This window comes from Trachypithecus francoisi, unplaced genomic scaffold (assembly GCF_009764315.1).
Source record: "Trachypithecus francoisi isolate TF-2019V2 unplaced genomic scaffold, Tfra_2.0 Lachesis_group5, whole genome shotgun sequence".
Lineage (NCBI taxonomy): Eukaryota > Metazoa > Chordata > Mammalia > Primates > Cercopithecidae > Trachypithecus > Trachypithecus francoisi.
In genome coordinates this window covers 60670576-60683709 of record NW_022681470.1, presented here as the reverse complement: position 1 = coordinate 60683709, position 13134 = coordinate 60670576, and the positions used below count along the sequence as shown (strand labels likewise).

Below are 13134 nucleotides of genomic sequence, written 5' to 3'. Positions count from 1 at the left end.
GGTTCCCTTGACAGTCTGTTCATTTTTTAAAATTTAAAATTTGCATATAAAGCCCTTTGTCTAGTGTATAGTTCTTTTTTTTTTTTTTTTGAGCAGTCTTGCTCTGTCGCCCAGGCTGGAATGCAGTGACGCCATCTCGGCTCACTGCAACCTCTGCCTCCCGGGTTCAAGTGATTCTCCTGCCTCAGCCTTCTGAGTAACTGGGACTACAGGTGCCCACCACCATGTCAGGATAATTTTTGTATTTTTAGTAGAGACAGGGTTTCACCATGTTGTCCAGGACAGTCTCGATCTCCTGACCTCATGTTCCACCTGCCTCGGTCCCCCAGAGTGCTGGATTACAGGTGTGAGCCACTGCGCCCAGCCATGTGTATAGTTCTTGTGTCTGCAAATGGATATAGTCATATATCCACCACACGGTACCATACAGAACAGCTCCATCAGCCTAAAAATTCCCTTTGCAGTCCATTTGTAGCAAACTTCTCTCCTTTTCCCAAACCCAGCAACAACTGATCTGTTCTTCATCCCTATAGTTTTGCCTTTTCCAGAATGTCATATAAATAGAATTGCACAGCATGTCATATAAATAGAATTGCACAGCATGCACATCTGGCTTCTTTCACTTAGCAAAATGGATTTAAGATACATCTATATCATTGTGTGAACCAAGAGTTCATTTTTTACTGCTGAGTATAGATAAACTCAAGGAATGGATATCAACAGTTTATCCAATCACCCGTTGAAGGTTATCTGGGTTATTTCTAGTTTTGGTAATTATGAATGAAGCTGCTATAAACAGTCATGTGCGAGTTTTTGTGTGAACATAAGTTTTCAGTTCACTTGGGTCAATTTCTAGTAGTGAGATGGCTGGGCCATATGATAAGTTATGCTTATAAGAAACGCTTTAACAGTTTTTCAAAGTGGCCCTGATGCTTTGCAATCCCATCAGCGACCAGTGAGAGTTCCTGTTCTTCTGCATCCTCACCTACATTTGGTTGCCCACACTTTTTTATTGAGAGCGAGTCTTGCTCTTTCACCAGGCTGGAGTACAGTGGCACAATCTCGGCTTGCTGCAACCTCCACCTCCCAGGTTCAAGCGATTCTCCTGCTTCAGCCTCCTGAGTAGCTGGGATTACAGGGACACACCACCACACCTGGCTAATTTTTGTATTTTTTGTAGAGATGGGCCATGTTGTTCAGGCTGGTCTAGAACTCCTGGCATCAAGTGATCTGCCCTCCTCGGCCTACCAAAGTGCTGGGATTACAGGCATGAGCCACTGCACCTGGCCTGCCTACACTCTTTAAAATGGAAATTGCCCACCCCACTCCACTCCAACTTCTTCCTTCCTTTTGACCTCTGCCTGGATTATACAATAATCTATACTCTTGCTTTGCAGCCTGTTGGTATTAATGAAGGTAATAATCTTAGAGTACTGTGCACGACTTTCCTGCTTTCCTCACAGTTCTAGGAAGCGGTTTCAGCAAACGTTCTTAGGCTGGTACAGGAGATAACCACACACTGCTTGAGAAGAATTTCCTTCTGGAATTCCCAAACCTCTGCTTTTCTGTGGCCTCTTTGTTCCCTGCTCATCTCAGCCTCTTTTTAATCTAACCAGTGAATCCACTGAAGCACTAAGGTGATCATGGGTCTGCACCAGTCTATCCCATAAGATAGACTACTTGATGTGGCTTTACGGCTGGGTACCTGGGTCTTCATTCATCAGGAAGGAGCTGAGTGTCAGGCCCCTGCTCAGAGTCCCTGCCTCCTAACTGGGCAGTTAGCACATTCTCGTAGTCATTGGAGTCCTCATTTGACATCTCTTCTCTATGTTTCATCTGACTGTTCTCACTCTGTGTGAATGGCTGAAAGTCTGCATAATCCCCTGAAGCAAGGGATGTCCTTTTGACACATTGGACGTGGGTCCCTGGATCATCTGTCTTGTCCTCAACATGACCTATGTTTGAGGATGGCACATCTTTCTCAGCCTGCTGCTGGCTTCCACTGGGATATGCTGCTGGAACATTTTCGTAGTCTCTGCAGCACTGAAAAGTCACCCAGAGCTGCCTCTCCTGGATGGCACTGAGATCCAATCCTGTCATGTTGACATAGTCATTTGAGGTCTGAGAAGAACCTTCTCCATTGCTGAGTGAATCACTGTCCTCAGTTTCTGGAGAATACAAACTGGTGCAGTCACCAGCATCTGCACAGCCCTCATCTCTTTCCTCAGTAAACTCCAGCTTCTGAGCACTGGGAAGAACAAAGAGATTTCTGGAAGGGCTTTTGGTAGAAGCTAGAGTCCCAGCAATCTCTTCTTCTGTGGGGACATTGACATACTCATGTGAATCCTCTGAAGAAATGCTTGTGCAGTCTCTGGAAGCTTTGACATTGATGCAGCACGCTGAGGGAGTGAGGCTCTCACACATCTGGGGGACCATGGCGTTATCATAGATACCCACTGCATACTCCATGGCATGGATGTGGGCTCTATGCTCCTGGAAGGCAATGCTTGCTTGGGAGGGCTATGAGGAAGAAAAGGAAGCCAGCAATCAGATGCAAGCAGAAATATGGACAAAGCCTTTCTTCTTGGCAAATACCACTGGCATAGTTCACTTGGCTCTCCATCTCGAAGAAAATCTCTAAATCAGGGTCCTGAATTGCAAGGCTCTACATGCTAGGTAAGTATAAGGGTAGAGGGATGAGTTTAAGAAGAGCAACAGTGCAAATGTGATGATAAATTGCAACTGGTTTTTGGCCACAGTATGGGAATCAATTTTGGGGGTGGGGAGCGGGTGGGACGAAAGTATTATCAACCAAAGAGCCCATTGAGAGGCAGTGCAATGTAGTGGCTAAAGGTGAGGCTTAGACTAAAGGTACAAATCCTAGCCTCACCACTTTGTGCCAAGTGAGTATGAGCACTTGACCTAATATCTCTGTGTTTTCATTTCCCAATTTATAAAATGAAGATTATCATAATATTTACATTGGAAGTTTGTTTTTATTTTTGTTTTTGAGAGGGAGTTTCGCTCTTGTTGCCCAAGCGGGAGTGCAGTGGAGTGATCTCAGCTCACTACAATCTCTGCCTCCCATGTTCAATCGATTCTCCGGCCTCAGCCTCCTGAGTAGCTGGGATTACAGGTGCCTCCTACCACTGCCTGGCTAATTCTTTTGTATTTTTAGTAGAGACAGTGTATGTTGTGTTACCAGGCAGCAGACACACAAACCTGTTGGTCCTGTAACAATCTCATTTGATCAAACACTTTCTACATCAGCTACAGTGCTGAATGACTTACAGATATTTCTGCTCCTGAGGGTAATTGAAATAATTGACATAAGCCCTGGAAGTAATATCCAAAGCAGGGTCATAAGTGTGTTTTGAGCACCAATGGCATTGTTGGAATATTTGCATACCCTCCTGAGATGATTACTTTGAAGGGAGCGACATTCATTTGAATAAGCATGTTGTCATGTCTTTGTTAAAATAATCAATTGGCAGGGCATGGTGGCTCACACCTGTAATCTCAGCACTTTGGGAGGCCAAGGTGGGCAGATTGCTTGAGCTCAGGTGTTTGAGACCAGCCTGGGTAATATGGTGAAACCACATCTCTACATAAAATACGAAAGCTGGCCAGACGTGGTGGTGTGTGCCTGTGGTCCCAGCTACTTGTGGGGTTGGGGTGGGAGGATCGCTTGAGCCCAGAAAGCAGAGGTTGGAGTGAGAAAAAAAAAAAATGGCTGGACACGGTGACTCATGCCTGTAATCTCAGCACTTTGGGAAGCCAAGGTGAGCGGATCACAAGGTCAAGAGATCGAGACTATCCTGGCCAACATAGTGAAAACCCATCTCTACTAAAAATACAGAAATTAGCTGGACATGGTGGCACATGCCTGTAATCCCAGCTACTTGGGAGGCTGAGGCAGGAGAATCGCTTGAACCTGGGAAGCAGAAGTTGCAGTGAGCCAAGATCACACCACTGCACTCCAGCCTGGGTGGCAGAGCAAGACTCCATCTAAAAAAAAAAAAAACTACATATATACATACCAATCAATTTCAGTTCTGACATTGTGCACTTGAATATCTGTACCCTGGTGCCCTTTTTAAAATTCCAAGCACTTGCCTCTGTCTTTAATTTTTCTTTTTGGGTATAGGGAGGTCCTGAGGCTAGTCTTCCCAATTTATTAATAGGACCGCAGGGTGAGTGCCAAAGGACATGCTGTTTGTTTGCAGTGAGACCAGATCCAAGCCCTGTAACTCTTTCCCCTCAGTTCTTCTGCCAGAGACATGTCATTCTCCCGAGAAGCATGACTCTTACCACATGCTCAGGGCTCTCAGAATTTCTGGAGAGGAGGCTCTCAGTACTGAAAATGCGCATACTCCTTGACTCATGTCTCCCTGAAATGACAGAGAACACATCCTGAAGATAGCCAGTCCTCTGAGTGCTTTAGCCCAAATAATTCCTGCATCATGGATGAACTGGGTTTGTATGGTGTCTGGAATTTCCAGCCTTGGGTCCTGTGTTCTCCTGTGTTCTGAGGTCAGAGCTATGGGGATGACACTCTGAGAACCGGAAGCCCCTCAGCCTCTGTGGCACTGAAGGATGCTATCACGGGGATTGGGAGGCTGAGAAACACGGTCCTTTGGAAGAAACTCCTCCCCGCCCCTCCTCTGCCTGTGATGCTGGCACTAAGGTCTCCTCCTTTGTGTCTTCCCCATGCCTGGACACACTTGGCTTTCTTCTGTTGCCTTAACATTAAGAAAAAACAAAACTCGTTCTTGGCCGGGCGCGGTGGCTAAAGCCTGTAATCCCAGCACTTTGGGAGGCCGAGACGGGCGGATCACGAGGTCAGGAGATCGAGACCATCCTGGCTAATACGGTGAAACCCCATCTCTACCAAAAAAATACAAAAAACTAGACGGGTGAGGTGGCGGGCTCCTGTAGTCCCAGCTACTTCAGAGGCTGAGGCAGGAGAATGGCCTAAACCCGGGAGGCGGAGCTTGCAGTGAGCTGAGATCCAGCCACTGCACTCCAGCCTGGGCGACAGAGCGAGACTCCGTCTCAAAAAAAAAAAAAAAAAAAAACTCCCAGCCCAGATGACCCTCTGCTCCCTCTTTGGAGCCCTCCAGGTCCCCCCGGAGTTGCAGCTGATGGTCTTTCTGTCCCATTCTCCTGATACTCTCTGAAGGACAAACAGGTTTGAGAACTTAGAGAAAGTTGCTTCTGGAGGGTAAGAGGAACATTCTGGGAGTGGAAGTTCGAACATCTGGACTCCATAGATTAGAAGGAAAAACCTACCCAGGTCTTCCTGTCGCCAAGGCAAGATGTCATAAATATTTTTGGCTCTTTGTCTGGTTTGTGGCAGAGTCAGCAAGGGCATGACGGTCACTCGGAGGTAAGGAACTTGCCCTGCAAGGCAATGAGAGAGATGGTAGTCAGGGCAGGGGTCAGCTACACAGAGTGAAGGAACTCATGGGAACGAGATGGCCCCTGAAAATGCTCCCCATTCTTGCCAGTTCTCACAAAAATACACTTTCAGACTCGAGCTACAGAATTTTCATTTGAGTGAGAGGAATAGGGGACTTGATGGACAGAAAGTAAAGAGGAAACTGGACACAGGGGCACCAGGGCAATGACTTTCCCAGGGGAACTCCATTAGCACTGGGCCTTTGGAGCCACAGTTCAGGATCTTGAGTGAGGCAATGACCAGTGTATCAGTTAAGAACTGAGGACTCCCCAGGCCAATAGTTTATCCCTGGTAAATAAGCTGGGCTTTACATTCCAGGCTAGACTATTAATCCTACTATGTCTCAACTCAGGACAAATAAGGGACTCACGCTTCTTCCGTTTATTCCAGTTCCACAGGATGCAGAAAACTGCAACGACCAGGAGGATGGCGAGGAGTCCCGCAAACCCAGAAAAGATGTTGCTGATCTGGTCTTTATTTCTAGAAAAACAATAAAATGCCGTGTGCTAGCTGTAGGAGGGTGGGGAGGCTGGAGGAGACATTTCCTTCAGGAGTTAGAGCCTGAAGATTTGGAATTGGAGCCGAGTGAAAGAAAGCCCAGGTGGGGTGTGGTGGAAGAGAGGGTTATCTCTGAATATTGACTTTATGAAGAGAGGGAACTTGGATGGGGGAGAAGGGAACTGTTCTTTTCAAATGCCTACCGGCTGCCAGGGGTTCGCAAGTGAAACTTAACTCCTTCTTTCCTTCCTTTTTTCCTTCCTTCCTTCCTTCCTTCCTTTTATTTTTTATTTTAGGTGGAGTCTTTCTCTGTCACTCAGGCTGGAGTGCAGTGGCACGATCTCGGCTCACTGCAACCTCTGCTTCCTGGGTTCAAGCGATTTTCCTGCCTCAGCCTCCAGAGTAGCTGGGATTACAGGCACGTGCCACGACGCCCAGCTAATTTTTGTCTTTTTAGTAGAGACGGGGTTTCACCACCTTGGCCAGGATGGTTCCTATCGCTTGACCTTGTGATCCGCCTGCCTTGGCCTCCCAAAGTGCTGGGATTACAGGCATGAGCCACCGCGCCCGGCCCGTGAAATTTATTTAATCTTTACAACAATCCTGTCTCACTTTGTGTCCAAGTAACCTGAGCTTTAGATTCAGAAAGGTAAAGTAACAAGTCAGAGATCACCTAGGTAGGAAGGAGCAGAGAAGGAATGTGAATCTAGATCTGTTTGCATCCAAAGACTGTGCTCTTTCCACTCTGCCACACTGTCCTCCAAACCTGCAAAGTCAAAGTCATTTGGCCTCGCCCCTTCTCATTCCCTACTCGTGGGCTTCCTGGCTTGCTTGGAGGAGAGGTTAGCCAGTTTACAATTAGGGAGTGGCTCTGTGACAGAGTCCATCTTGCATGAACTTGAATAACCCCCGGCACCAATTTGTGGAGCTGGTCTCCAAGCAACACGCTGTTGTGTGGAGTTTAACCAATTCACGTTCTGTGCTACCTTGCAATTCCCTGGCAGGGCTGGCGTCACTGCTCAGCTTTGCTTGGGTGTTGAAATGCGTCCAGATGATTACAACTCCAGATGGCTATGCCTAATGCAATAGGAAGCTGCCAACTGAAGTTATAGCAGGACTCAGGAACTGACGTGCTACCCCCAATTATTAGAAACCAGGGCATTTAACAGGGAAGGTTTTTGTCCCCTTAGGGTTATTTATACAACTTTCTTTCTTTCTTTCTTTCTTTCTTTCTTTCTTTCTTTTCTTTCTTTCTTTGACAGAGTCTCGCTCTGTTGCTCAGGCTGGAGTGCAGTGGCATGATCTCGGCTCACTACAACCTCTGCCTCCCAGGTTCAAGCAATTCTCCTGCCTCAGTCTCCTGAGTAGCTAGGACTATAGACACCCGCCACCACACCTGGCTAATTTTTTTGTGTGTTTTTAGTAGAGACAGTATTTCACCATGTTAGCCAGGCTGGTCTTGAACTCCTGACATCAAATGATCTGCCCGCCTCAGGCTCCCAAAGTGCTGGGATTACAGGTGTGAGCCACCACACCCAGCCTATCCAAGTTTCTAGTGGGCATTTCTAACTAGCTGCCTAACAGACATCTCAAACCAAAACATCTCCCCACACAAACCTGCTACTCCCCGTGTGTTTCCCATCATCTGGTGACTTAGTCAAACACCTTGGAGCCATTCTTGACTTGGAGCTCTTTTTCTTTCATGCCCCACTTCCAGTCAACCAGTAGATTCTGTCTGCATTACCCTGGGCATTTATCCCAAACCCAACCACCTGTTGCTCCTCTGTGGCCACCACTTGGGTCTAAGCCATTGTGTTTCACAGGAACCTTTGCAATAACGTTCCTGGTTGGTCTCCTTGCTTTAACTCTTGGCCCCAACATACTATCTTCACACAAAAACCAGTGTGATAATTCTAAACAGGAAATCAGATCACATCCCTCCGCTGCTCGTCACTCTGCCTGGCTTCGAGTGACTTACAATAAAGTCTATAGTCCTTCCTCAGTGATGACTTTATGGCACAATATGATCTGGCCTCTGCCTACCTCTGACCTTATTTCCTACCACGTTCCCTCTGACTTTGACTACCAGGATACCTTGCCCATGCAAAGCACAGTTCTGTGTCAGACCTGCCACTCCCTCTCCCAGGAACCCTCCTCTCCCAGCTATCTGCATGACTGAGTCCCTCTCATTCAGGTCTCTTCTGAAATGTCAAATGTCATCTTCTCAGGTCTTCCATGGCCACACCCTATTACTTGCAGTCCCCTTGCTGTGCTCCATTTTTTCTTCATATCACTGATGACTGGTTGATGTATCTTTTTTTTTGAGACGGAATTTCGCTTTTGTTTCCCAGACTGGAGTGCAATGACACAATCTTGGCTCACCGCAACCTCCCCCTCCCGGGTTCAAGCAATTCTTCTGCCTCAGCCTCCCGAGCAGCTGGGACTATGGGTGTGCACCACCACGCCTGGCTACTTTTTGTATTTTTGGTAGAGATGGGGTTTCATCATATTGGTCAGGCTGGTCTCGAACTCCTGACCTCAGGTGATCTGCCTGCCCCAGCCTCCCAAAGTGCTGGGATTACAGGCATGAGCCACCACGCCCAGCCTGATTGATTGATATTATACATTCATATGCTTACCTGTTTACCTTTTTTTATTAAAACAACAACAAACAAACAAAAAACAACAACAACAACTTTGAGACAGGGTCTCCATGTGTTGTCCAGGCTGGGTGTTGAACTCCTGGGCTCAACTGATCCTCCTGCCTTGGCCTACCAAAGTGCTTGGATTATAGGCATGAGCCACCACTTTCAGCTCTGTTTTTTATTTGACTCTCCCCTTTGACTATAAGCTTCCAGTAGTTATGGACTTAGGTTTATCCTGTTCACCTAGTGCCTTAAATAGTGCTTGGTACTTTGTAGGGCCCTGATGAATATTTGTTAAATGAATGAATGACTGAATTAATAAACAAATAAACTAACATAGAAATAGTTTTAAGTGTAGTACAGCCGTTATGGAAAACACTATGGAGGTTCTTCAAAAATTAAAAATAGAACTACCAAGGCGGGGCGTGGTGGCTAACATCTATAATCCCAGCACTTTGGGAGGTCAAGGTGGATGGATCACTTGAGGTCAGGAGTTCGAGACCAGCCTGGCCGACAAGGTGAAACCCTGTCTCTACTAAAAATAGAGAAAACAATTAGCTGGGCGTGGTAGCACACTCATGTTTTCCCAGCTACTCAGGACGCTGAGACAGGAGAATCGCTTGAACCCGGGAGGCGGAGGTTGCAGTGAGCCGCGATTGTGCCATTGCACTCCAGCCTCGGTGACAGAGTGAGACTTTGTCTCAAAAAAAAAAAAAAGAACTACCATACGAGCCATATAATCCAATAATCTCACCACTGGGTATATATCTGAAGGAAATGAAATCATATTTGAAAGACATGTCTACACTCCCATGTTCATTGCAGCATTATTCACAATAGTCAAAATATGGAATTAGCCTAAGTGTCCATCAATGGCTGAATGGATGAAAAAATGTGGTATATATACTCAATGGAATACTAGCCAGCCTTTAAGAAAGAAGGGAATCCTGACCGGGTGCGGTGGCTCAAGCCTGTAATCCCAGCACTTTAGGAGGCTGAGACGGGCGGATCACGAGGTCGGGAGATCGAGACCATCCTGGCTAACACGGTGAAACCCCGTCTCTACTAAAAAATACAAAAAACTAGCCGGGCGAGGTGGCGGGCGCCTGTAGTCCCAGCTACTCAGGAGGCTGAGGCAGGAGAATGGTGTAAACCCGGGAGGCGGAGCTTGCAGTGAGCTGAGATCCAGCCACTGCACTCCAGCCTGGGTGACAGAGTGAGACTCCGTCTCAAAAAAAAAAAAAAAAGAAAGAAAGAAAGAAGAGAATCCTGTCATTTTTGACAACATGAGTGAACCTAGAGGTCATTATGTTAAACGAAATAAACCGGGGAACAAAAAGACAAAACCAGGTGATCTCACTCATGTGGAGTGGAAAGCTAAACTCATAGAAGTGGAGAGTAGAGGCTGGGCACAGTGGCTCACACCTGTAATCCCAGCACTTTGGGAGGCCAAGGCAGGCAGATCACCCGAGGTCGGAGTTCGAGACCTGCCTGACCAACATGGAGAAATCCCAACTCTACTGAAAATACAAAATTAGCCAGGCGTGGTGACTCATGCCTGTAATCCCAGCTACTGGAGAGGCTGAGGCAGGAGAATCGCTTGAACCTGGGAGGTGGAGGTTGCAGTGAGCCGAGACCATGCCATTGCATTCTAGCCTGGGCAATAAGAGTGAAACTTTGTCTCAAAAAAAAAAAAGGTGGAGAGTAGAATGATGGTTACCAGGGAGGGGTTGCAGAGATGTTGGTCAAAGGATACAAAATATCAGTTAGAGAGAAAGAATAAATTTAAGGGACCTGTTGTATAACATGATGCCTATAGTCAATAAAAATTTGTTGATGGACCAGATGCGGTGGCTCATGCCTGTAATCCCAGCACTTTGGGAGGCCAAGGTGGGTGGATCACCTGAGGTAGGGAGTTCGAGACCAGCCTGACCAACATGCAGAAACTCTGTCTCTACTAAAAATACAAAAAAGTTAGCCGGGGGGTGGTGGTGCATGTAATCCCAGCTACTCAGGAGTTTGAGGCAGGAGAATTCCTTGAACCTGGGAGGCAGAGGTTGCAGTGAGCAGAGATCACGCCACTGCACTCCAGCCTGGGCGACAGAGCAAGACTCTGTCTGAAAAAAAAAAAAAAAATCAAAAAACAAAACAAAACAAAAAAAGTGTTGATGACTATAGTTAATAAAAATGTGTCATATTCTTGAAAATTGCCGAGAAATTTTAAGTATTCTCACCACAAAAGAAAATTGTGAAGTAATGTGTATCTTAATTAGTTTAATGTAGCTATTGTACAATGATCCATATTTCAAAACAACAGGCTATCATGATAAATATATACAATTTTAATTTGCCAATTAGAAATAAATAAAAATAAATGAAGAAATAGTTTTGGAGGGATGCTTCAGGCTTCTGATTTTTGTGAATTCATTGCTCATCGATACTCATTCTACTTGCAAGTGACATGTGTTTGCCATGGTAATAACATTTATTTTCCCAGACAACTGCAATTTTATTTTATTTTTTGAGACAGAGTTTCGCTTTTGTTGCCCAGGCTGGAGTGCAATGGCGTGATGTCGGCTCACTGCAACCTCCTTCCCGGGTTCAAGCAATTCTCCTGCCTCAGCCTCCTGAGTAGCTGGGACTGCAGGAGTGCGCTACCACCCCTGGCTAATTTTTGTATTTTTAGTAGAGACGAGGTTTCACCATGTTGGCCAGGCTGGTCTTGAACTCCTGACCTCAGGTGATCCGCCCTAGCCGCCCCCAGCCTCCCAAAGCGCTGGAGTTATAGACGTGAGCCACCGCACCTGGTCAGCTACCAATGTTTTTAAAGTTTCAACTGTGGGTGGATTTTTAATTTTGTTTGTATGAGATTGAAAGTAGTAGCAGTAATTTATACCCACGATTAGTCCTGTAAGATTTTACATCCTAAAGACATATCTTTATTATATTTATCACTACATTTTTTATTCATGACAAATTTTTGGATCTCCAAACACATCCTTGGAAAACTCAGCCTTTTGTTTGTGTCATGGTGACACCTAGGAAAGGCCGACAATAGGGTTCAGGGCCTCTGAGGGGGGAGAAATCCAACCAGTCTAAGCAACTAGCTTTATTTATTTATTTATTTTTTTGAGACGGAGTCTTGCTCTGTCACCCAGGCTGGAGTGCAGTGGCCGGATCTCAGCTCACTGCAAGCTCCGCCTCCCGGGTTTACGCCATTCTCCTGCCTCAGCCTCCCGAGTAGCTGGGACTACAGGCGCCCGCCACCTCGCCCGGCTAGTTTTTTGTATTTTTTAGTAGAGACGGGGTTTCACCATGTTAGCCAGGATGGTCTCGATCTCCTGACCTCGTGATCCACCCGTCTCGGCCTCCCAAAGTGCTGGGATTACAGGCTTGAGCCACCGCACCCGGCCGCAACTAGCTTTAAGGACCAGTGTTACCACAGTTTTTCCTCTACCAAATATCTTCTTTCTTTCCGCAATACCTTCCTTTCCCCCTAGCACCCCTGAGCAAATGCCTCCAAGCCTAGAGTTTGGTGGTCTTAGTAGTCCCGAGCCTGGGTGTTGAGAGGAAACAGCCCTGCTGTGTAAGAAGCTCCTAAGTGTGGACTAGGACCTTCTGCCTAAATCAGGGCAGGGTGGAGCTCGCCACCCTGAGTCACTCACCTGTCCAGGCTGCGGGGAGTCACATGCAGAGTGCTGGACTCCAAGGTCCTCCCTCTGATTGTCGAAAGGGTTGGAGTGACACCATCCATTGTATCAGGAACCTTTGCGATGCTCTCTGGTTTCAGCTTCTAAGTTTCTCTTAATCATAATCAGTTAGCCAGCATGTCTATCACTTCTCCCCACCCACGCAACAAACTGCCTATCTTGTGTCTATCTCTGAAATGTCAGGCCAAGTTGACCCAATATACAAAAGCAACAGGTTTGGTTCTACCTGGACATGGCTAATGCCCACTGCAGGAGGTGCAATCTCATCCGGACGTGGTGCTTCCAAGTGAGGTGGCTCAGGGAGAATCTATGGCCTCTGCCTTCTGGTGGAAACATGAGGGGCACAGAGGGGGAAACTGCCAAGAGGCTCAGGAGAGGCTCCGTGAGAAGCTCATCTTCCTTCAACACCCAAAGCAGAGTGAAAAGAACAAACCACTTTGCCAGAATGGAAACAGAGAGTCAGTCACCGGAAATGACACCACCAATGTGCTAATGAAGCACAGGGCACAGGAAACGCTGCTCAGCTCTTAATCTGCTAGAAGAAAACATATCTTCAACCCACCGTTCCCTGGGTTTGCCAGGTGCTCTGTGGTCTGTGATGAGTGTGATTAAAAATGGGGCAGGGTAGTAGAGAATTTGTGATTCTTCACCTTGGGTTTCTGAGACACTTAGAGTTTTATAAGTCTTCAGATTTACAGTGTTTTCTAAGCAAGTCTAAGGAGCACTGGAGGTTGCCTTTTAGAGTCAAATGCAGATTTGCCTTTTAGAGTCAAATGCAGATCTCCGGGACCCTCTTCTGATTCAGTGGGTGGAGGGTGCA

General features: G+C 46.7%; 1 protein-coding gene across 3 annotated transcripts; it reads right to left on the bottom strand.

The window, feature by feature from the left end:
- Positions 1-384: 384 nt before the first annotated feature.
- On the bottom strand, positions 385-12799 carry LAX1 (lymphocyte transmembrane adaptor 1). 3 transcript variants are annotated; one of them, XM_033196825.1, is made up of 6 exons: positions 12541-12759; positions 12270-12407; positions 5832-5941; positions 5293-5403; positions 4312-4391; positions 385-2520 (listed from the first exon to the last, which is right to left on the bottom strand). In XM_033196825.1, exons 2-6 carry the CDS (start codon positions 12356-12358, stop codon positions 1714-1716), a joined length of 1197 nt encoding a protein of 398 aa, XP_033052716.1. In that variant the 5' UTR covers positions 12359-12407; positions 12541-12759; the 3' UTR covers positions 385-1713. The 3 variants fall into 3 exon arrangements, with proteins under 3 accessions (XP_033052716.1, XP_033052715.1, XP_033052714.1); XM_033196824.1 differs by having other exon boundaries at positions 12270-12799; XM_033196823.1 differs by lacking the exon at positions 12270-12407.
- Positions 12800-13134: the final 335 nt, after the last annotated feature.

What these genes read in the sequence shown, in the direction of transcription:
- LAX1 (XM_033196823.1), bottom strand. Translation starts at nt 12,650, where the DNA reads ATGTTTCCACCAGAAGGCAGAGGCCATAGATTCTCCCTGAGCCACCTC. An exon ending in TGGGCATTAGCCATGTCCAG is followed by an intron (nt 5,942 to 12,540) that starts GTAGAACCAAAC and finishes TTGTTTTTCTAG; the next exon opens with AAATAAAGACCAGATCAGCA. An exon ending in CTGAGAGCCCTGAGCATGTG is followed by an intron (nt 2,521 to 4,311) that starts GTAAGAGTCATG and finishes TCTTCCTCATAG; the next exon opens with CCCTCCCAAGCAAGCATTGC.